We start from the raw sequence: 23,779 nt of genomic DNA, 5'->3' as shown, positions 1-23,779 counted from the left end.
TAATTTTGAAATGTTCAGAAATATCTGTCTTCTCCTCTGTTCACATGTACCGCGTCATGTGTTCTCGGAGAGCAGTGGTCATGTGACCACTACGTCACGTTCTGTGACGTGTATTTGCAGAAAAAAAGTGTTTCCATAGCGATGATGCTACACATTTCAATATCGAGACGTCTGAAATTCCACTTCGTGATAGCGTAAAACTTTTTAGCAATATTGAAGTGTTTTTTTTACTATTGTTTTTTTTTTTTTTTTTTTTTTTTTTTTTAATTGAGATGTTTCCATTACCTGTTTTTATTGCACTATTTAGATTTTTGAGCATTTCCAAGAATAATTGAAACCAAGCTAAACGGATTTAATGTTGTTTCACATTAAACATTCATCATCGTACATTTCCTTATTTCTATTTTTAGACAGCAGCAGCACAGTCTTGCGTCATAGGTTGTCGTTCATACTTAAGGTACCCCCCTACACACACACGCGCGCGCGCCCATACCTCCGAATCCTCATCCATCCCATCTGCAGACCACGTGACCCGCATCTCTCGTGTCCTTCACTGGTTCATTCAACACGATGGCTGCGGATGTTCTCCCCTGCATCCTGCATCCGCACCGGCTCCCGCTCCTCTTCCTCTTCCTGGCCGTCAGCCTCACTTCTTCTCTGCGTCCCGCTGCAGCTCTGCTCGGGGTCCGGCCTGAGGACACCCAGAGCGGAAAGCTGTCAGTGCAGGATGGGATCCTGAGGGCGACCGAGGGCACCCGCTTCATGCTGCGGGTTTACTACCCTGCATATACAGCCTCTCAGCACCCCAACACCTCCAGCAGAGCTGACGCTGCACCTGACGCTCCGTGGATCGCCTTCATCGAGGAAAACGGCGCTGACAGCGGTGATGCAGAAGGGCAGCCCCGGAGCAAAGGGAACCCCTGTGAGGAGGAAAAGACCCGGAGCTCTGACATCGAGCTGTTGGGCTCCTTTAGGTCCACATCAAGTCACAACTCAGTTCTAGTGGAGCTGTTCGCCAAGGAACTGCGCAGAGACGAGGTGATAAAGTACTACTCCATGTGCGCGTTTGATGGATCCAAGTGGGAACATTTCAGCACTAAAGACTTCTGGCTAGCAGTGGTGGAGAGACCCCCAGAGGCTGATGTGTGGCTCCTGACGGGGGTGTCGGTGCTGCTGCTGGGACTGTCCGCGCTGTGCAGTGGGCTGAACATCAGCATGTTGGCGCTGGATCCCATTGAGCTGCAAGTCCTGCAGAACAGCGGCACCGAGAAGGAGCAGAAATACGCACGGAAGATAGAGTCTGTGCGTAAACACGGAAACTACATCCTGTGTACGGTGGTGCTGGGCAACGTGCTCACAAACACGTGCTTTGTGGTGTGGATGTGCCAGATTTTAGGGATGACAGCTCTCTCAGCTGCCTCGTGCACGTTGGGGATATTCTTTATTGGAGAGATTTTACCTCACTCTGTTGCATCCAGGCACAGTCTGGCCATCGCCTCAAAGACCCTCTGTGCCACCCGTCTGCTGATGCTGGTGTTTTCCCCCATTGCCTATCCAGTGTCTAAGATCCTGGACTTTTTGCTGCACCAGGAGATCAGCAGCTTCTACACCAGGGAGAAGCTGGTCGCCATGCTGCGTGTCACAGACCCCTACCACGACCTGGTCAAAGAGGAGCTGAACATCATCCAGGGAGCCTTGGAGCTGAGGACCAAGACCGTGGAGGATATTCTGACCCCAATCTCAGACTGCTACATGCTGTCCTCAGATGCGATCCTGGACTTTTTCACCATATCTGATGTGATGCAGAGCGGCTTCACCAGGATTCCAGTGTATGAGAACGACAAGTCCAACATTGTGGACATTCTGTTTGTTAAAGACTTGGCCTTTGTGGATCCTGATGACTGCACTCTCCTGAAGACAATCACTCAGTTTTACAAACGTCCCATGCTCTGCGTCTTCAATGACACCAAGCTGGATGTGATGCTGGAGCAATTCAAGAGAGGTACACTCCACTTTGAATCCAGTTCCTCCCAAATGTAGATAAATAGACTATATCCTCTGCTCACATAGGCCAACAATTTCATCAGATTTCTAGCAGCAAGACCATCTCATGCAAACAGAAGTTAGATTTTCTTTGAAGTGACCTTGAGGCCTTTAACCCCACTTTCCCAACTGGTCTCACCCTGTGATACCCTGTTTTTTTTTTGTTTTTTTTTTAAATCAACAAACCAAATTTAGTTTTAAAAAAATAGCTGTTGAGAACACACATGTATCATCATCTTTATATATTTTCCTGTGCAACCTGCATTTCATGCATTTGCCTGTAAAAGAAGCATATTTTAAAAAAAAAAGAAAAAAAAAAGACAAGTCGAACATGAGGTAGACCTATTTATTTTTTTATCAGCTATTCGCGACCCACCCAGTACAGGTCCGTGACCCAATTTTAGGTCCCGACCCACCATCTGAGAATCACTGGTGTAGCCTATACTTACCGTATAAGTCCAGTGAGTCTTTCAGTAACGCCCTCTGAGTGTCAGCACCAAATGTAAAAGCTGTCACTATATATCAAACTGGGCTCCCAAATATTAGAGGGAAGTTATTGAGAATTTAAGACAATTTTCAGACATGTTCACTTTATTTTTTTAAGCAATTAACAGTTGAAATTCCCAACATTGCTTTGAAATGAAACAATCTAGACAGATTACAAAAAAAGGAAGCAGATACTGTATATTTTACAATTCTCAGGATGTTCAAGGACTGACTTCGCTTCCACGATTTATTTTGACATCATACTTTGACTTTTAGTGTGGTTTCAGTCAACTAATTTAGGAGTCAGTTTCATAATAGAATCAACTAAGAATTTGGTTGTTGTTTTTTAAGTATTAAAAGTACTTATATTTACATTTGTTACTCTCAAATATTACTTCAGATAGGCTCATTTAACTCCACCCTATCACAATAACTTACCTCTACATCAAAACTAAAGAAATAGTTTTGTCGCAGCATCTTTGTTTATGTTATTACCGCCATTAAAGAGGTAATATTTTAACCAGCGTTGATTTATATTTTGTTTGTTTGTCTGTTTGCTGGATTATGTCAAAACCACTTCACGGATTAAGACAAAATCTTAACCAAAGATAGACCTTATACGCCATGAAAAATTCCATTATGTTTTGAAATTAATGGGAATGGAAATTTCTTCCAAGTGTGAATGATAATGGTATCATGATCAGGATCACTGATCCAGATGATTACAAATACCTGGCAAAGAAGATATTTGGTGCTTGGGGGAGGTTTGCACTTTAGTCTATTATTCATCAGATCAAAACTGTTGATGACATTTCTGACTATTTATCCGTCGATGAATTAAATAGTGTGTCGGAAGAAGCCATGTCATCACTTTCTCTGACTCATCATTAAGTCCATTGACAAGATTTCAGCACTCAAGCACGCACACAGAGAGAAAGCGAGATGACATCTCTCAGTATTGAGCTGAAATGTGTCGCCTCTCTCATGTTACTCATTCATTCTTGATGATCAAACTTAATATGATTTAAAATCAATGCGTCACAGCAAACTGCTCGAACTGCTCCACTGAGAGCATCGTACATTGAAGAAGAGACATATCTACCGGTGGCGCGGTTATGTAATGATTCACTGTCATTGGTTTGTGTCGTGAGGATTAGGGTGTAAATCTGTTTGGCTGACACAGAGCTGAATGGATGTCTGTGGCAGCAGCAGATGACTTTGGCAGGGTCATGAATCAGATTGTCACATACAGGGTCATCAGGGTTCAAATAGAGATGATGGATGTGCTCGCTGCGCCTGACCTGTGACTATAACTGTGTCCACATTGTTCGCGTGCTGCCAGTGAATAAGCAGAAAAGGAGTAGAATGGTTTCACCTTTACAATATTTTTCAGTGCACTTAATCAGCCCATGGAGACTTTGAAGTGTTGCTCTATCCAGCAGGGCTGCTGCCTCCCCAGCCTGCTGAGAAACCATGAAAAATTCAGCTCCAACATTTTTCCTGCCCTCTCACTTCCGTCCTATTTTGTTCTAATCGTCTAAAAGACTCCTGCTGTTCAGGAAGCCGGGGCGAGAAGCTGTGAGGATGGCTCACTGAGAGGGCGATAGAAATGTCACAGAGCGACCACTGTGAACATAAGCCATGTGGTAAACAGAGAAGCAGAGTATGGGTTTGGATTAGTCATTTTTTGTTTGTTGTTTGTGAGAAACGAAGAGGGGAAGTTCATTTAAAAATACATCGCGTCAGAACTACATTCAAAAGAATGGGCCTGAGAGATGTGTGCTGTTGCCAATTGAGCGATATTTTATAGAGGTGTCCCGATCCGATATTGATATCGGATATCGGTCTGATATCAGCCAGAAAACAAATATCGGAGTTTACCGGACTGCATCTAAAATCACCGATATAAGCTCTCTGAAAAAAAATTCCGCTCCAAGGCTTCTATCCATAGGTGACACATAGTAACCTACTGTTGCTGACTGTTGTTCTCTGTTTGAGAAACATCACTTGATCAAGTCTTTTCTAACATTCCACTCTACAAAATAAGTAATAAAAGTATGTATCATTCGTGCTGATATCGTATCGGATCAATATCGGTTTCGGCCGATACGCAAGGCTACAATATTGGTATCATATCAGATGTGAAACAGTTGTATCGGGACATCGCTATTTTATGTTGCTATGTTTAGCTAGTTTTCAGACTCCGAAGCGACCCTTTAAAGAAACGAGCGATAGATGTAGTGACTTGTCATAGTTTTATAGGAGACTTTTGCAGATTAAAGAAATTGATTTTTCATCTTTTCACTGACTGCCTCATCTCACAGCATTCACAGGCTCAGCCCTTGCTTTAAAATCTCAGATTTTTGAATGGACTTTGGTGTGAATGTGAACGTGTTTCTACAATTTTCCCCCTATACTAAAGTAAAATGGGTCATTCCAATGCAATTCATTGCAGTAATTAGTGTCTAAATTATAGAAAAATGTGGTTATCTGTGTTTTGATGAATGAGACGGAGTCAAGCTTTAGGGTTGCTGGTTAGATGCTGACTCAGGGTTTATGATGTCAAAAAGTTTTGGGGGAACAGAGTCTACAGACCGGTATTCAGAGGTTAACCAGCTTTCAGCGTGTGTGCCTCGGTGCATCTGCTGCTGTTCAGTGCGCTCAGGGTTATGTATGCTGTTGCTGATAGCGGTAGTCAAAACATAGTGGAGCCTCCCCAGACAGAGGCCTTGGTGTGTGCTATCAGTATACAATGGTGTCTGGCCTGCTTTGGGCAGTCTGACTAGGAGATAGTTCTGTAATTACATATAAATCAGTTACACCCATTTGTGCTGTGTGAAAAAAACCCCGTCATGTACCGTAAAAGTGTTATAATTTTGAAAAATATTGTGTTATAAAGTTTTGTCATATTACTCAGCGCTATCAACATTGGCAGAATATGATATCCAAGTAGGTTATTAGTTATACTCAAATACAACCATTGTGTTGTGGCACATCATGATGTGACTTGTAAAACTAACCAAATCTACGCACTTGATTAAAATATATCCCATTTAACGTCATGCAATTAGTTTTTTTCTAGGTCAGTCTTAGAATGTCCTGTGTAGGTCAGTAAGGATAATTAAGGATTAGATTATGACTGCACTGAGGTCATTTTTTGTAATTATTTGATGTGCAGCGGGACATTTCTTAATACCTAAGGTAATGTGTGGCTAATCACTTATATCTGCTATTCTCATAAGGGCAGAATCAGCCACAACTATAAGTGAAGGGGTTTTACTTACAGTGTTCAAATTAAAAAAAAAATAAATAGAAGTGTAATGTTCACATAAAAATTATTGGAGTAATTGATAAATATTTGAGGACGTGAAGGTCAAATGGTTAACAGCAACAAACACATCCAAACCTTTACCCTCACTCATAGAAAAGCAACATAATTGAAGTTTTACCCTCCAACCTTTAATGTCAAACACCTTTGAAAAACTAATCATGAAACATGTCAGGGGATCAAAGTACATTTCCTGGAAAAAAAAGTTGTCTGAATAAATGAAAACTTAATATTATCCAAAAAGAAGACAAAATGAAATTGCTGGAATTATTACGCAGAAGTCAAGGACACATCGAAGCACTCAGCAGACGTCTCTGAAGAAGTGTGGCAGTTGACAGTCGAAACACGTCAGGAGATCAAAGTATAAATTGCCTGAAAAAAGTTGTCTGAATAATGACGTTTTTTAATAAAGTAACTAAATGACGATATAAAACGCTACCTTTGAAAAATCTCGAATTACAAGTAAAACACTTAAATCATACTGAACTAAAAGCCCTGATTACAAAATGAAATTTATTTTACAGAATAGCTCCTGTCACTTGAATAGCCTTTGTGATGATAATACTCTGTATCAGGTGAAAATAGTGTTTTATTTAATTTTTATTTTTTTTAAAGTGGGCCACATAAGTTCACACCAAAAGTGTGCATTAGTCAGTGTTTAAATGATTAACCGAGATAAGAACCCTTCCCAGCAGATTTAATGACTCTTCCCCACAGCTGCTGTCTCATTTTACTAATGCTAATACTCATCGGTAATCAGTGGGAGTCACTTTACTAGTCAGTGTCCATAATGTTGCAGCTGATTGGTGTAAATCCCTATTACAGTATGGCAGCAACGATAGCATGACACGTAGAAATGCATCAAAATAGAAATGCAAAGCAGATTGTTAGAGCAGGAGAAATTAGTGAAGCAGAAACATTTGCAAAGGGACAGCTAGGAAAGACCTAGTTTTCCCTCTGGCTCGTGTGTGTTATGTAACAATTCAATGATGTAATGCATCTCCCAGCACATCAGCAGTTCAATGCAAAATTCACCTCTGACTCACCTGAGCTCTTCAGAAAAGCTTAACTCGGTTGCGACGACCTCACCGTCGCAGCCAATTTCACCTAGACAGACGTTCCATATTTGACTATGGCTGCGTCTGATGCTGTGGATTAAGTGGTTCGATCTATTTTTTCCTCTGGCACTAGTCATGCCCTAAATCTCTCCATCTCCTATGAGCGCCTCTGATTAAAATCTGTGAATGTATGACATCACAAATGTGGTTAGATAGCTTGTGTGGTTTATTCAAGTGACGTAAAAGTGCAGAAAAGACCAGAAAAGTAAATAACAGGGTTGGGGTCAATTATATATGTAATTGCGTGATTGATAATTAATTACAATTATGACAGAGTTGTGATTTTAAATGTAATTTGAAAAATCTGTGTTGTCGTAATCATTAATAAATTGTAATTGAGTTTAGATAATTGACTTTGTAATTGTAATTGTCATGGAAATTCTATAAAAAATGTCAAATATAATTTAACACAAAACTGGGGAACCATGTTACAGTTCTATGTACAGTTCTACACATATGTAGTTATCAATTATTAAAATATGGTTATATCAAGCTTTCCCACATTTGACCATTTAAAAAGGAAATCTAGGGGTATACTGACACAAAAAAGGCTCAGATGCCCACATCAAAAATATTACAACCTTTATTTTCATTGATTAGGGAGTAGGGATGTAACAATTAATCGTAAGGCAGTTAAAAATCGATTCATAGGTATCACGATTCACATCGATACTGTAAAAATTTAATCGCAGTACTTTTTTAAACCAGCAGAGCTATCCAGAAGTGTTGGCGGTGGGTGGAATCTGCTACTACTTTCTTTCTGGCCGCCTTCTACTTTTAAACATGTTCATAAATGATTCCTTACCCCTTTAGCACCGAAAAATATCTGTAATATTACGTGAATACCTGTAAAAGTCACGTTTTTCTATTAGGTCTGTCTGCTAGCAAAGCATCTCTTCTTCACTGCAAGATATCTGCATGCCAACCGACCACTGGGTTACCAGCGCCCTCTGCTGGTTCAAACAAATATGTGATCTAAATACAGTGAAATGATTTTTTTTTTTTTTTTAAAGTCCAATTGTTAAGGCACAAAATACATTTTCAGTTGCACTTTTAAAAAGAAAAGGAACTATTATGCAGTTTTGCATTGTTTACTATAGAACCAGAATTTAAATCAATAGGCTTCTTCTTCATTTGTATTACTCCTTTATTTATTTCATGCAAGATTTATTTTTAGTTAAATTGCATTGTTTTGAATAGTTTATCAAGGGATTCTTTTGACAATGAAAAATAAAAGGAAAACAGTATAGCTTTTTTCCCCAAAAAAATAACGGAATATTTTTCAGTCATCATTTTTCTACAGTCCCATTTTGTAAAATAAATCATATCGTGAACCCAATATCGTGAATTGAATCGTATCGGGAGTTGGGTGAATCGTAACATCCCTATTAGGGAGGTAACCAATAGATTTGACAGAAATTAGATGATAGATATGCGATTTTAGTGTATTTTACAGTCGTTATCATAAAATTTGCTAACAGAAAGCTAACACAAAGAGGAACTTTTATTAGGTTATTTATTTCAGGCTCAGTAATTGTTTCATTCAACTTTAGTAATTGAGAATGTAGTTGTAATTTACTTTCTGAGGAAAAAAAAAACAATTGTGATTTAATTGTAATGGGGAAAAATGCTGGTCATTGTAATCATAATTGGGTTGTAATTGAACATGGATGATTGAAAAGTAATTGTAATTAGATTAGATTCCCTTTCTTTGATATGGACATCACAATGACATTGGCAACCCAGATGCATTGTTTTGAGTGTGTTAGCTCATGTGCTAATTTAAATAGTGACGAAGCACAGATTTGGATTAAATAGGGTTGTGTATTGCCTGGCATCGGGCGATGTGATTCATATCCCGATACATAGGTCACGATACGATACGATATATCCCGAGATTAGTATAAGGCCATTATTGCGATTTAAAAAAAAAAAAAATGTATATATGACTTAAGAAACAACTAATCTGTAAATGTGTACACTGTCATGAGAACGTTATGTATGAAATATGTTTTATTGGCATATTTTATTCTCAAAACATTGGCTTTAACATGCCATGTGCCAACAACTTAAAATAAAAAAATAACATACAATCTGCCTGTAGCTTTTAAACCAACTTTTACTTTAGTGCAGCATGACTTTGGTGCAACTTAACTGAGGTTTATGCCTAGAACAATAAATAAATGCAGAAAGTTAGTGCTTTCTTGCAGTTACAATGTCTCCTGCAGTGGAAAAGACTTTCCTGGTAAAATGAAGGTAAAGAATACATAAATAAATAAATAGAAATAAATAAATACATTTAAAAAAATCGATATGGATGCATTTGGAATCGATTCCGAGAATCGTGTGACATAATAACAGGATACGTTGCCGAATTGATTTTTTTTCAACATGTTGATTTTTAAAAAATGAAACAACTGCTGTAATTGCTGCTGGCAACATTGCATTGTGGTCATAGTCATTTTCTTTTTTTTTTTTTTTTCCACCCCTTGTGATGTGCACGCTCTGTGGGAAAGTTGACTTCTTGTCACATTTAGTTTATCGCCGCATTGCTGAGATGCTGCTGGCGAGCCATGTCATTGTCTCCAGCAGGCACGCCGTGTTCAGTCCAACGCTGAGTGGGAGCATTAGGGGTGTGTGTTTGGGTTTGTGTGTGTGTGTGTGTACAGCAGTGGCAGCAGGATGGCCAGTGGATTCAGCAGATGATGCAGGCATCCCCAGACTGATTGCATAATTTCACTGTTTACGTAACGCCAAAGTCTCCCAAATTGTCAAAGTATCTCCAGACTAATCCCCTAAAATATCTGCTTTCTTCTGTCGCACACAGAGAGAACACAGCACACGTCATTAATCCTGACTTGGGAAGTAATACTTTCACTTTTAAATCTGTGCAGTGTCTGACGTCTCTGTTCCAGTTTAATAATGCTGATTTTCATCTTGAGCGCACACATCCAGTTGGAGGCTGTTGACTGGAGTTATTTTTAACCACAGACGCTGTATCACAAACAAGCAGCTCAGTCGTTCCACAGGCTCTTATTCTTGTGACCTTACTTCCTGTTGTATGCAGGTAAATCCCACCTGGCTGTGGTGCAGAGGGTGAACAGTGAGGGGGACGGGGACCCCTTCTATGAAGTGATGGGCATCGTCACATTGGAGGACATCATCGAAGAGATCATCAAGTCAGAGATTGTTGATGAGACGGACCTTTACAGTGCGTACCAACACGATTCTGCTCAGATGTGCACATTGTTTACACCACATGTGTCAAATTCAAGACCCTTTAACGTCCCTGTAAAGCCCCCAATTCGACCCGAATTGAAGTTTTATACATAAGGCTGACATTACATTGTCATTATTTGTCATTAGCATGAATAAGGTGGCATGAAAGCTGTCATTAAGTATTGTTTGCTAAATTATGACTCCTTTGGAGCTATGTTGGCATGTTTTGGGTTAGGTGGAGGGATTTAGTGGGGTTATGGTTAGGGGTTAGAGTTATAGGGTTCGGGCACATGTGTCAAACTCATGGCCTGGGGGCAAAATCCGGCCCTTTGGAGCAACTAATTCAGCCCGCAGGAGAAGATAAAAATGGCAGAGAAAACATGAATCATTGTGTGATTGAAACTCCACTTTATTTGCAGTCGCTCACAGTTTTCCTGGTGCTTATATCACATGATTGCAGTCATTTTTCATGTTAAACTGTTGAAAAAAATTGGAACTTCTTATAAAGTCCTTCAATTTTCCTTAAACGATTGCATAATATTTCTCTTAATCAAGTATAAATTGGTCACAAAATCTAGGAATTTGAAAGTGAAGATCCTGTTGGGACTGATAACTATCACTTATTGCTTGGATATTGTCAGTTTCTTACATATTTTGCATTTTATATATTCAAAGAAGCATAAACTAAGACACAATAATGTTGAAATTACTTGTTCTCCCGCATAAAATCTGCTCCGTATTTGGCTCCTGAACTAAAATGAGTTTTGCACCCCTGGGTTTGGGTAACAAAAGGTTAGGTTAACGAATGACATAACAACAGCCTTCATGACACCTTATTCATGCTAATGACAGGTGTCATATCATAATAATCACAGCGTAATGTCAGCCTTTATGTATAAAATGTCAAGTAAAGTGTTACCGAATGTAAAGATGACGAAAACATGACTCATTGTGTAAATCACCAACTGATTCAGTTGTAGATATTTCAGTACCTCCAAATACACACCTTTAATGAAACTGTACAATTATTTTTACAGGGCTCAGTTTTCCCACACCTATATCACAGAAGCATGAATGAAATTTTTAATCTCAAATTGTTGTAAGTACTCTAAATTCTACCAAAATCCTACAATGTTCCTCAAAATTTTCCCCCAATTTTCCCAAAATTAAATAAAAATGTGTCAAATAATCAAGGAAATGTAAGATCCTGCATGCATGGACTGAAATCTGTCACTTATTGCTCTCATATTGTCGGCGTCTCACATATTTTAAATACTGTTGTACCTGGAAGTGAAAACTAGGGCAAAAGAAAGATAAATACGCTCATTTTCCCACCTTTAATCTGTGGCCCACTTCAGATCAAACTGGTCCGTGTTTGTCCCCTGAACTAAAAATGAGTTTGACACCCCTGGTTTACACTGAAATGCTCTCATCAAATGAACCAATTACAAAACATTGGATGAAAATTAAAATCGGCGTTTTCTTGACATGTTGTTTGTGTGTGTGTGTGTGTGTGTGTTTTCACGTGTTTTTTTTTTTTTAAAGCTGACAATCGAACCAAGAGGCGAGTGTCCAACCATGAAAAGAAACAAAAGGACTTTTCCATCTTCAAAATGGCAGAACATGAGCTGAAGGGGAAGATGTCACCTCAGCTTCTGCTTGCAACACATCGCTTCTTGGCCACAGGTAGAGCCTCTGTTCACATTGTTTTTATTACCTGCTTTCCATTATTTGTCTATTAGCAGGATTACATCAGACGTACTTTATGGATTTTGACAGAATTGTAACCAGAGATAGACTTTACGCCAGAGATAGGGCAACTTTTATCAGAGCGGGGCCACAAAAAATGTGATTATCTGATTCGAGGGCCACATTAGCATCATGTTAGCATTTAGAATAAAAACCAATATGAGCATTAATTCAGGAAAGAACAAAGAGTTTTGTTTTGGTGGTCCTTTTGTGTGGGTTTTCTCAGTGTTTTTGAGATTCTAGACATATTGCGGGTTTTTGAATTCATTTTGTCTATTTTCTTGTCAACAAGGCAAATTTTTGTTGCCTTTTTGTGCGTTTAATGAGTGTGTTTTTATTATGTTGTTGTCATTTTGTGTATTGTTGTGCAATTTCACTGGCATTTTGTGTGTTTTTGAAGTCCTTTTCTATATGTTATGGATTATGTAGTGGCTTTGTGTACTTTTGTTGACATTTTGTGCATTTTGCTGTCGTTTTCTGTGTTTCTGGATTTTCATGTGCTATGTTGACATAACTTCCAGCCTCATAAATGACAATTTTGTTTAATTAGACCGAGGGCCGCCAGTTGCCTATGTCTGCCCTACGCCATGGAAGATTCCATTCCATTTTGGAAGGGATCCAGGTCAATATACTGATTCTGGATCAGTTTGAACAATTTAAAAATCTCCTCACCAATGGCGATTTTTACAAAAATTCATATCTCAATGAAATTTGACTCAGTTATATTGGGTTGGTTTCTCCATTACTCACAGAGTTTCAGCCTGATCAGCTCTGGACTGAGTATTTCATTGTGATTTTTTGAAAAAATGGGGGTGCAAAGAGGATATTTGGCACTTGGCGGAGGTTTACGCTCACTAAGTGCTCTTGCTTCTTATATTCTTAGTCGTGTTTTCGTCTTGTTTGTGTCATAATCTACATGAATGTGTCTCATAGAGGTGGAGCTATTCCGACCATGTTACATGTCGGAGAAGATCTTGCTGTGTCTCATCAAACATCCCAGTGTTGTACAGGAACTGAAGTTCAACCCGAAGAGCAAACACTCTCCCCAGCACTTTCTCTTCCAGAGAAACAAACCTGTCGACTATTTTATCCTCATCTTACAGGTAAGCAAAGCTTTGACGGTGGGAAAACGATACTCTATGTCGTGCATTTCCTGTGTATAGGAAACTCCATTAGACGAGTTTATAGCCTCAGACTTCATCCATATAAATGGTTCTGTTAATGTTGCAGGGGTGGGTGGAGGTGGAGATTGGAAAAGAGGCTCTCCTGTTTGAAAATGGAGCTTTTTCCCACTACGGCATGCCAGCACTCATCCCTTCACTGCCTATTGGTAAGTCAGCAAGGATCAATGATTACAGAGCATTCCAATATGAACAACACAAGGAGAGGGAACCAAAATGTAATGCCTAAGGCGAATATTTGGCTTTTCAAACGCCACCCAGCCGGTATGTGTGTGTGTGCGTGCAACTGTGCATGTGTGTGTGTGTGTGTGTGTGTGTGTGAGAAAGTGCAGAGGCTTCAGCAGCTGTGGGAAGTAAGTAATTAAAAGAAGTGATTTGAGAGAATTTCCCGGTGGAGGGACGTGACCTGTGCAGGATTATATGGAATCCAGCTAAGACTGCAGAGCCAGCAGTAACCTCTCTGTCACGTTCTTTCTCTGCTTCTTCATTTGTGCGGCGGCTGCGAGCACATTTTCTTCATACATTCATACAGGATGTTCTCGCTGTCTTCATTTGTAGCTTTTTCCAACAAAAATGACCTATTAATGCAACCTTTTGTTTTTCAAACAGTCACATTACTATCTGAAGTTTGTTTTTATTTGTTCCATAATAAATCAATATGTGCTGGCAACAGGGGACGTGACCTGGTTCTTTAGGTATTGACCAGTCTCTGCACCATGTACGGGTGTATGACTAGAGTAAATAAAATAAAAATCCATCAACGGCTGTCCGACATGGACAAAAAGTTATTTCACCAATACTTTCTTATTCGTTTAATATTAAAGGTGGGACGAAATTTTCATGCGACAAGATATCGTGATATTAAAACGTCACAAGATGTATCGTCGAGAGTACGATCGCAAGAGGTGGGGGGGTCTGATTAAATGATTAGATCATTTTTTTTTGGTTTGTCATTATTCATAAAGTTTTCATATTCTTCTTGAGTTCAAAATGTCATACCCAGAGTAAGTATTTCCAGAGAAATAAAAGTCAAGTTATTCTTTCAAATGAATTTTTCTTTCCAAAAATATATTGTAATCGTGAGCCCATTATTGTCTTTTTCATTGTCTTTTCTATTGTATATTGAACTCAGTGTGCAGTCTCACCCCCTATCAAATACTATTGAGCCCACATTGAGAAAAGTTATCTTTAGCAATATTTCATAATAACACAAAAATGATATTAGGCAAGGCAAGGCAAGGCAAATTTATTTGTATAGCGCATTTCATACTCAAGGCAACTCAATGTGCTTTACATGATAGAACATTTAAAATCATCAGTAAAATCAATTAAAATCATCAGTAAAATCAATTATTAATTATTATCAATTATTACAATAATAAAAAAAATTATACGACAGTAATAATAAAAAAAATAATAATAATGATAGTAATAAAATCATCTTCTTTCACTTTGACTTTTGTATGTATGTTCTTTTTGAAGTGGTGGGGGGGGATTACAACAAAGCGCCGCGAGAGCAGTTTTTATTGTTTGGCACCAGTTTTGACCCATTGTCGGAGAATAAATCACTCAGACATATTTTCTTTGCCCTGTTTAGGTCAGAGGTATTCTTCCAGAAGCAGCGGCCTGAACCAGTCAGAATCCCTGCTGAGTGGAGGGAGTGTGGGTCAGCTCACCACAGGAGGGGCGCCATATTTACCAGACTACTCAGTCCGGCAGCTCTCAGACCTGCAGATCATCAAGGTTTCAATAAGCTTCACCGACAGTATGCACTAAACCTGGTTAAACCTCTCATTGTCTGCCTGATGGAGTGAAAACATGGAAGCACAAAAACAAAACTGCAGTCAGAGGATTCAGTTTAATCATATATATTTCCTCTTCTGCAACGTTTGCCTTTGAAATGATTTAATCCCTAAAATGAAGTGACCTCTTTACCTTCTAAATAACCACATTCTTCTTTCGTCCAATGTTTTGTTTACAGATCACTAAAAAACAGTACCAAAATGCCCTGATGGCCACCAGGTTGGACAGCCTCCCTCAGACGCCGGATGCCGTGGACGCTGATCTCAAAGTGAGACCTTCAGCCCCAGATGCTCGCTCACACAGTATCGCCCTGCCCCTCTCGCACACACACACTCAAATGGGGCTGGCTCACTTTGCACATCTTCATCCCCATGGTGGCCTTCGAAACACCTTCCAGCTCAACGAAAGAAACCGAATCGTCCGTAAGTGCCACAATATGCAATATATGCAAGTCAACTATCTGTGCATGGACATGTGGACAGACATCCATAGTTTAGGCCTCAGGGAGATAAATTACATAAGGAAAACAAATAGTTGAACCAAGAGAGAAACAAGAGCCAAGGAAACACATAGGGAGAGACATGGCAATGTTGCATAATGGACTCAAAAAGGAATTTAAACCACTAACAGGTCCACAGACCGAAGGAGAATTAACCAAATGTAACCAATAATCACAAGCTTCCAATGCTGCTGTGTATTTCAGTTGTTGCATTTGGATTTTGTTGAGGTCAACTCCCAATAGGACATTACGGATAGTCTGAAGTCTCCCCCCATAGTGCTTGGTTCCCCAGTAATGCTCTGGGAAGGATCTCAAATCAGATCATTGACATGGTCATTGCACAACAATTCACTTTCATTCATACATCACTTTTTTTTTTTGCATTTTGCCGATAAGTTTGAGGTCATTGTCCATCTGCTGAGTAAAGCCTAATCCCCAACTGTGTAAGCACAAAAGCATTTGGCTGAGTGTTGTCAGATAACGTCTCTTGCCAAAAGTAACAAAATCGTAGAACTTTAGTGAAAATCGGATGACAAATTATAGACGGTAGATCATATTGATCATGTTTTTTCCTTATTTCTGGAACAAGTGGATTTCAGTCTCATCTGTCTATTGCAGTGTTCCTCAAATGGGGGTCTGCAATGGCACTACAGGGGTACTTAAGAGAGAGAGTGAAAAGATTAACAAATGAAGGCATTAAAACATGGGGTTAAAAATAATTATGAGAATAATGATGTTGGAAATGATCTTGATTAGAACATTAACTCTAAATACAAGGAATGTGGCGGGAGACGACCGGAAATGATAAAAACTATTAAAATAATAATTAGTGATGCATCGAAATTAGGCCATCGAAAATGGTCCAAAAGTGCATTTTGGGTTCTTGGCCGGAACAACCAAATGTAACAGGATGTTTCAAACACCGCAGTCAGCTTGTGTGAGTCTGGGTGATTGTTATAATCTTTGAAATATTACTATTAATTGATTTTAGTGAGGTTAGAACACACTCAGCCATATATGCAATAGTGCTTTCGGTTTTCTCATTTTCGGTTTCGACCAAGATTTTTCATTTCGGTGCATCCCTAGAAATAATTCTATTTAGTAGGCACTAAATTCTGTTTCATTTCACTCTTTTTCAAAATAAGATTCTTTAAAATGTGTGTTCATTCATTCCATCATTATGCTCTGTAGTTAGTTTTTTCATAGTTCTCAAAGCAAAATGTTGTAGTCAAACAAAGGGGGGACTTGCATTCAGAAATAAGAGAAAGGGGGTACTTGACCCAGATACTTGAGCACGTTAAAATTAGCTGTATTTACAATATTGTCCCCTGGATTTAAATCTGAATAACTTCATATAAAAACCCTTCAACATATTTCAAGTACGGATTCAATGTAATATTGTGTGACATTTACATAGCATCTGAATGTACATCACCATCCACATCAATGTTGATTTTACCATTAAGTCTTGAAGTCATGAAAAGTCTTAGTCGATCAATACAGATTACAGATATGACGTGTTGATGTTTGAGAAAGTGTTTGAATAAACCAAAAGTTTGAATCAAAGTTTTATCAGATAATGTAAACTGCTGACATGAAATGTCTGCTGCTGCTTCTGGAGGAAAGTTTTACTGAGTTTGAATCTAATGTCAACATGTGGCAGAGAATCTTCTTCTCTTTGTTGTTCCTTCTTTGAAGCTGGGCATTTATCTTTTCCCATAAACCGTGTTTCTTATGCACATGGACTATTAAAAGTGCTGGAGCATTTCCCTTTTTCACTATTGCTTACATGCAGAGGATAAAGCTTCTTTTGTAGTCGGCGTTGGTTTCTCTTCTTGAAAGCTGCTCTAAAACCTTGAAATGTAAATGATGATATATCTCAGCGAAGCTCAAAGGAGTTCGACTATTCAGCGAACAGATAAGGACTTCCTGGAGCTTCAAAGGCCCACCATCACACACACACACACACACACACACATACACACACGTTGCTTTGTGGTTTTAATACACGTGTAAAACATGATTCAGGTTTGACAAAACATAACGATAACCCAGAAACTGGGTGCCTTACATAGCAGACCTAACAACTTCAACAAAAACACATAAAAATCATTAAAGGCACAACAAAGGGTTGCTAATAAAACAGGATCTCTGCAAATGATTGTTTTGTAGATTATTAAAAAAACAAAACAAACAAAAAAAAAAAACACTGGCTTTGGAATTCTCATTGTAATTCATTTGGGAATTTGAAACAAAACATCCTTCTTATGATCATCCAACCCTGGCAGTGGACGACTCGAAGCCGATACAACTGTGGCACCAATGGTTCAACCAATCTGTACTGGTTTCAAGGCTTAAAGGATTTCCAACATGCCATCTGTCTTACACCATGTGTCTCACGCCACCCAGCTTGTGTGTGTGTCCTGCACAGATGTCAATTATAGTTATTCACAGAGTTATTTGACGTTAACGTCTACTGGTTATTATAGCTCATTTTTTTATCTCCTGCTCTTGAACCTAATTTGATTGATGTTTTATTTCAGCTTTCATTAGGCTTTAAAAAAAGCAGTGTCTTAAGTTCTCTGCCTCCCTCTACGGGCAAAGGTGTTATTGTGTACCATGCTGCTGGATCCTCACTTTCATTTGTCTTTACTGTTTCTCCATAGGCAGTAAGTCTGACGGGCAGAGGTGTACAAACGATGCAGTGTTTCTTAATATGGATGACATTCCCTACATCCACGAAGACCGACCAGAGAGTTACGAAGGGAACGGTGAGTGGAACCCCAATACATTACATTCTACCGACTCATCGTCAGGACCTGCTTTATCCAAGAAGTAAAGCAATGTCCCACGCAGATGGCACATTGTCAGGGGAAACTATGACCAAATCTGAGAGAGTTTATAGATGTCTGTACAATATCTAAATACAGTATTTATCTGGATTCTTATAGAGCAGGGGTTCTCGACTGGTCTCACCCTGGGACCCACATTTTGCCACAGTCATCTATCAATACCCACTTTTTTTTTTAAGAATTCAACCAAATTTAGTTTCAAAAACAGCTCTTGAAAACACACATATATAATTTTTTTTAAAACATAACTCTATATACTGTGTTCCTGTGCAGCATTAATTTCACAGCATGCCTGTCAAAAGAAAAGTTTCTTTCAGAATAAAAGACAAGTCCAATATGAGAGACATTAAGTAAGCTATTTATTTATTTATTTATTTTTGACCAGCTGTCCGTGACCCACCCAGTACAGGTCCGCGACCCACCAGTTGAGAATCACTGCTATAGAGGTAGATTAAAATATTTATTATTCAATCAAAAAACAACAACAAATAGTTCAATCAAAAAATATTTTCAATCAAAAAAATTCACTTTGTTAAAAAAAAAAAAAGAACTCAGATAAAAAAAAACTTTACTTCAATCAAAAAAAATGTTTTCAATCAAAATAATTTGAGACCAAAAAACATTTGAACTCTTTTCTTCTTTTTTTTGATTGAAGTAAACTATTTTTTGATTGAAAATGTTTTGGGTTTTTTTTCTGATTGAGTAATAATGACACAAATCGACCTCCATAGATCCCCCCCAAAGTTTAATGGAATATTCCATGGTGTAAGTCTTTCATGAAAATTTTGTAGAAATCTGTGCTTTTGACGGGATCGTGTTAACAGACAAATAAATAAATAAATAGACACTGGTGAGAATTTTTTTTTTTTTTTTTTTTTTCACAAAATACTGCATGGATTATTAGAAAAATCTTCTTTTTAATTCTCTACCAGTCCAAGATATAACAGATCCCCGACCCCCTGCTGATCGCCTCTATCCAAGGCTAGATATCTGTCCACAGTGACTCCATCGGAAAACCAGAGCAGAGAAGGCGAAGACTCAATAAACTTTGTTCTCCTCTGATACAGTCAGACGTTATGGTTCAGAGCTGAGAGTTCAGCTGGTAGTAGGGGATTGGGAGGTAGGAGAGTGGGGACAGAGAGTCACATCTGTAAACACCCTGGGGAAATTGGACACATCCTTGAGCGTGTTGGGGGAGGCCAATCGGTGTTAATGAATTGTCATTCATAGACAAAATATAGTCTAACAACCAACACTTTTAGCTTATATCCAATCAATTAATAGATATTCTCACATTTATGATGAATTAAATTCAGTTGTGTCCGTTTTAACTGTCAGCTAGAACATTGCTGTGTTGTTTGGTGGAGATTTTATAACAAAAAAGAAAAAATGTTGCCCTGTCTGACAACCAGAATTTAATTTTCTTTTCTTTTTTTTTGTTTTTTTGCATTTTTTGCATCTGCAGAAAACCATTTCCAAATCCTCTCGATGCTCCCTAATGGTGTAAATTATTTTTTGGCTTTCAGATGTGCCTCCAGAAGACTCCCATCTGTCCACCTCTCCCTTCATCAGCACCGTGTCTCTGTCCAGCTCAGAGGAGAACCTTGGGAAGCGGCTCCTGCGTAAATTGAGTCAGTGTGAGCGTGTGTCATGGACACTACAGCACACCCACACAAACTGTCATGATGTCAATCAATCAAGTTTAATTTTTAAAGCGCTTTACAACAACCAAAGTTGACCAAACCGCTGTACACAATTAAAAATAGAATTTAAAAACGACATATTAAATCATTAAAAACGAACCATTATCACATTTGAAACAAGTGCCACAGAACTATGTATCAAACGTCTTTCTAAACAGCTGAGTCTTTAGTTTTGCTTTGAACAGGGGCAGGTCTTTGATGGCACGTAACTCAAGCGGCGACGAGTTCTAGAGTTTTGGACCTGCCACAACAAATGCACGATCACCCCACTGTTTGTAACGTGACCTGGGCGCCTCGAGCAGGTGGTGTTGGGCAGAGCGTAGGGCTCTGCTTGGCTGGTGAGGGGTCAAAGTCTCACATAAATACGCAGGTGCGAGGCCATGGATGGAACTGAAAAGAGTTCAGATTTTCCCTCATTTAAACATAAAACGTATGGTGAGAGCCAGAGTTTTTTAGTCATCCAGACACCTGTGGATGGACTGAGGTGTGTCTGGGGAGTTTGGCGGAACCGGGAGGTAGATTTGTAGATCATCTGCATACATGTGAAAGGACACGTTATGGCTAGAGATGATTGAACCCAGGGGCAACATGTAAAGTGAAAATAAAACCGGACCTAAGACGGAACCCTGTGGCACACCAGAGGACAGATGATGTGCTTTAACTTCTTATGTCAGATAGAAACTATAGCCTCGCATGTCTCTTAGCAACAGGCGATGTATAGAGTCCGTCTCTGCAGCCACACGCTTTCTTTAGTTTAGTGCATGAATCACTTGTGCCTTTTCATAGCAGCAAGTCATTGAGAGCAAACTTGTTAATTTATTTATTTTTTACAACATTAACTAGAGCAGCGTTTCTCAAATGGGGGTATATGTACTCCTAGGGGTACGTGATGGCACTACAGGTGGTACTTGAGAGAGAGAGAGAGAGTGCGAGAGAACATAAAAGATGTGAGGTTTTACTTTAAAATGATAATCATAATATTGATGATGGAAAGGATCTTGATTAGAACATGAACTGAAAATACGAGTGTGGCTGGAGATGACCGGAAATTATAAAAACTTTAGAAATAATTTGATTCAATATGATCTAAATACTGTTCAATTTCACTAATTTACAAAGTTGGATTCTTTAAACATTCTTAATTATGACACCTTTGGAGCTATGTTGGCATTTTTTGGGTTAGGTGAAGGGATCTAGTAGCGTTAGGTAGTGTTAGGGTTAGGGGTTAGAGTAAATGTGTCAAACTCAAGGCTCGAGGCCAAATCCGGCCCATTGGAGCATCCAATTAAGTAAAAATGACAGAGAAAACATGAATCATTGTGTATATGAAACTCAACATTATTTGCAGGGGCTCACAGTTTTCCTGGTGCATATATCACACGATTGCAGTCATTTTTTAATGTTAAACAGTTCGAAAAAAACTTCCTGAAATTATTACATAATATTTTCTTTATATAAAGAGAAATTGGCCACAAAATCTAGGAAATTTAAAGTGAAGATCCTGTTGGAACTGATATTTATCACTTATTGCATGGATATGGTTGGTTTCTTACATATTTAGGTTACGTATACGTAGACGTGCAAACTAGGGCACGATGATGTTGAAATTACGAGTTTTCCCGCTCTGTATTTGACCCCTGAACTAAAATGAGTTTGACACCCCTGCTTTAGAATATGCATCATCACTCATTCATTCCATCATTATGCTCTATAGTTGTTGTTTTTTTAGTATTCTGAACAAAATGTTGTATTCGGATAAAGGGGGTACTTGGATTCAAAAATAAGAAAAAGGAGGTAACTCGAGCCAAAAATGTTCGAGCAAGTTAAAAGTTAACAGGATACGCATCATCTTCTGTGTTTCTAGGTAACAAGAGGAGGAAAAAGTCTCGTGATGGAGAACAGAGTTTGGAAGAAGGTTCAGAGCAGCCACCAGCGAGCAGCTAACACAGTGAACATTAAGGCAGGAGAATACAGCGCACGTCTTCCTCGCCTTCATCCGCTCTGTTTCTACACTGGCCACCTTCCTCCACCTGCACTAATCTCACCTGAAACAAAACTCTCCAATCAGCTGTAGCCATTGACAAACATCAGCAGGTCAAACCAAACCAGCTCTGACTCTGTCATGCCTGATTTTATTCTTAAAGTAATAGGACTGAATCGCGAAATCAACTCAACTTTTCCTCTGCCTTCCAGTGTTTTGTGTGAATCCCAGTGTTGGGCATGTTTTGAGTATTTGTAACCAATAGGAAATATTCATAATGAAGCCATAATAAGTGACTGCTTCTTCAATGTGGGAGAAAACCAGGTTATTTAAATAATCTGTGCTGGTTTTAATATGTTATGGTTTCATTTATTCAGACAACTTTTTTTCAGGAAATTTACTTTGATCTCCTGACATGTTTTGACTGTAAACTGTCAGTCTTCTGGCCAACCATGCCCAGAAAGAAGTCATAAGGACACATGAAAGCAATCAGTAGATGCTTTGATGCTTTCCTCATGAAAGAACTCATAGGGACACATCAAAGCAATCATTAGATGCCTCTGAGGAAGACTAAAAAATGTCAAGAGATCAAAGTGCATTTCCTGAAAAAAAGTTGTCTGAATAAATGCATCCTTAACATATTAATTCAAAAAAGAAGAAAAAATGAACTTACTGGAATTATGTGTTGGTTTTATCTTCTTACAGCTTCAAGCTAGGGCCCCAATATCATATTAATCATAATAACAATATGTTCCTAATTAAATGTCATTTTGAGGGTTCCCACTTTTTTTTTTTTTTTTTTTTACAATCAGAGCATAAAGCAATAATACTTTATTAGCATCATTACCAATATAATCGACCCATATTTGCCATAAAATGTAATATCGGTTGACATCGGTATCTGTTTTTTCACCGATTTTTCACCAGAGTGCTTTTGTTTGAGACAAAGTTTTAAAAATATATATGGCAATTTTTCCATCACTGAAGTGGAATTAGTTTTCTTATTTTGCACAGATGATGTTTTAGGTGGAATATATCCTGTCGGACAACGTGTAGAGTTAACATGTTAATTCCATGGATATGTACTACATATGGTTACCTAACATTTAGGTTGGGGGAGGGTTATTATGTTTATTGGTATCAGTTAATATAAAAAATTGGTAATTAAGAGCTGGACAATATTGGATATCTGCAAAAAGCTAATATCGAACATCACTCACGATCATCAAATCTAACCTTTGCTTTACTATATAATTTTACTCATAAGATTACAGGTGCAGGAGTAATGCTATACATTCAAATTGAAAGAGTTACATTTAAAAAACAACATTTATATGTGAACAAACACAAATGATGTCGAGGAAACCTCTCATGTGAATTTTTACTGTACAGTACCTCAATCACAGGATCAGTACCTAAAGCTGTATACACCAAATAAAATAAGCTAGGGGTGTTTTGGGGGTCTGGGGATCCAGATGTAGATGTAATTTGCATGTTTGTATTGCTGCTTTTATTGCAGAAGTGTTTCCTGTAGAAAATCCTGCCTTTTCGGTCTATCTGCATGCTGATGTGACAGGATGCATGAATAGGAAAGAAATCTGAAGGAACTGTTGATGGTAAAAAGAGAGAAACTATAAAGGCTACACTTTTCTGGCTATATTATTAAGTCACAAAAGGAAGAGGAAAAGCTCAGGCTGTACCACGTTGCTCAATGAAGGGAAATATAAAGCCATTGTTAGAAGAAATTTCTACTGCTGCAATAATTTATTTGTGCAATCTTTTTTTTCTTCTTTAGATTCTAAGTTAAGTCCATATTG

The 23,779-nt window shown here is 38.6% G+C and overlaps 1 protein-coding gene across 3 annotated transcripts; it reads left to right on the top strand.

Moving 5' to 3' along the window:
- The first annotated feature begins 389 nt into the window (after positions 1-389).
- Positions 390-22,534, top strand: cnnm1 (cyclin and CBS domain divalent metal cation transport mediator 1). 3 transcript variants are annotated; one of them, XM_028469382.1, is made up of 10 exons: positions 390-2,002; positions 10,043-10,186; positions 11,740-11,880; positions 12,877-13,046; positions 13,174-13,273; positions 14,722-14,867; positions 15,106-15,349; positions 18,093-18,197; positions 19,805-19,909; positions 21,846-22,534. In XM_028469382.1, the coding sequence occupies exons 1-10, from the start codon at positions 571-573 to the stop codon at positions 21,923-21,925; spliced, it is 2,667 nt and encodes an 888-aa protein (XP_028325183.1). In that variant the 5' UTR covers positions 390-570; the 3' UTR covers positions 21,926-22,534. The 3 variants fall into 3 exon arrangements, with proteins under 3 accessions (XP_028325183.1, XP_028325184.1, XP_028325185.1); XM_028469383.1 differs by having other exon boundaries at positions 19,805-19,913; positions 21,846-21,946; XM_028469384.1 differs by lacking the exons at positions 18,093-18,197; positions 19,805-19,909; positions 21,846-22,534 and having other exon boundaries at positions 14,722-14,889; positions 15,106-15,198.
- Positions 22,535-23,779: the final 1,245 nt, after the last annotated feature.

Source organism: Gouania willdenowi, chromosome 15 (genome assembly GCF_900634775.1).
Source record: "Gouania willdenowi chromosome 15, fGouWil2.1, whole genome shotgun sequence".
Classification (NCBI taxonomy): domain Eukaryota; kingdom Metazoa; phylum Chordata; class Actinopteri; order Blenniiformes; family Gobiesocidae; genus Gouania; species Gouania willdenowi.
Note: the sequence above shows the minus strand (reverse complement) of the source record. Positions and strands in the feature narration are given on the sequence as shown.

What these genes read in the sequence shown, in the direction of transcription:
- cnnm1 (XM_028469382.1), top strand. Translation starts at nt 571, where the DNA reads ATGGCTGCGGATGTTCTCCCCTGCATCCTGCATCCGCACCGGCTCCCG. An exon ending in GCTGGAGCAATTCAAGAGAG is followed by an intron (nt 2,003 to 10,042) that starts GTACACTCCACT and finishes TGTTGTATGCAG; the next exon opens with GTAAATCCCACCTGGCTGTG. An exon ending in ATTTTATCCTCATCTTACAG is followed by an intron (nt 13,047 to 13,173) that starts GTAAGCAAAGCT and finishes TTAATGTTGCAG; the next exon opens with GGGTGGGTGGAGGTGGAGAT.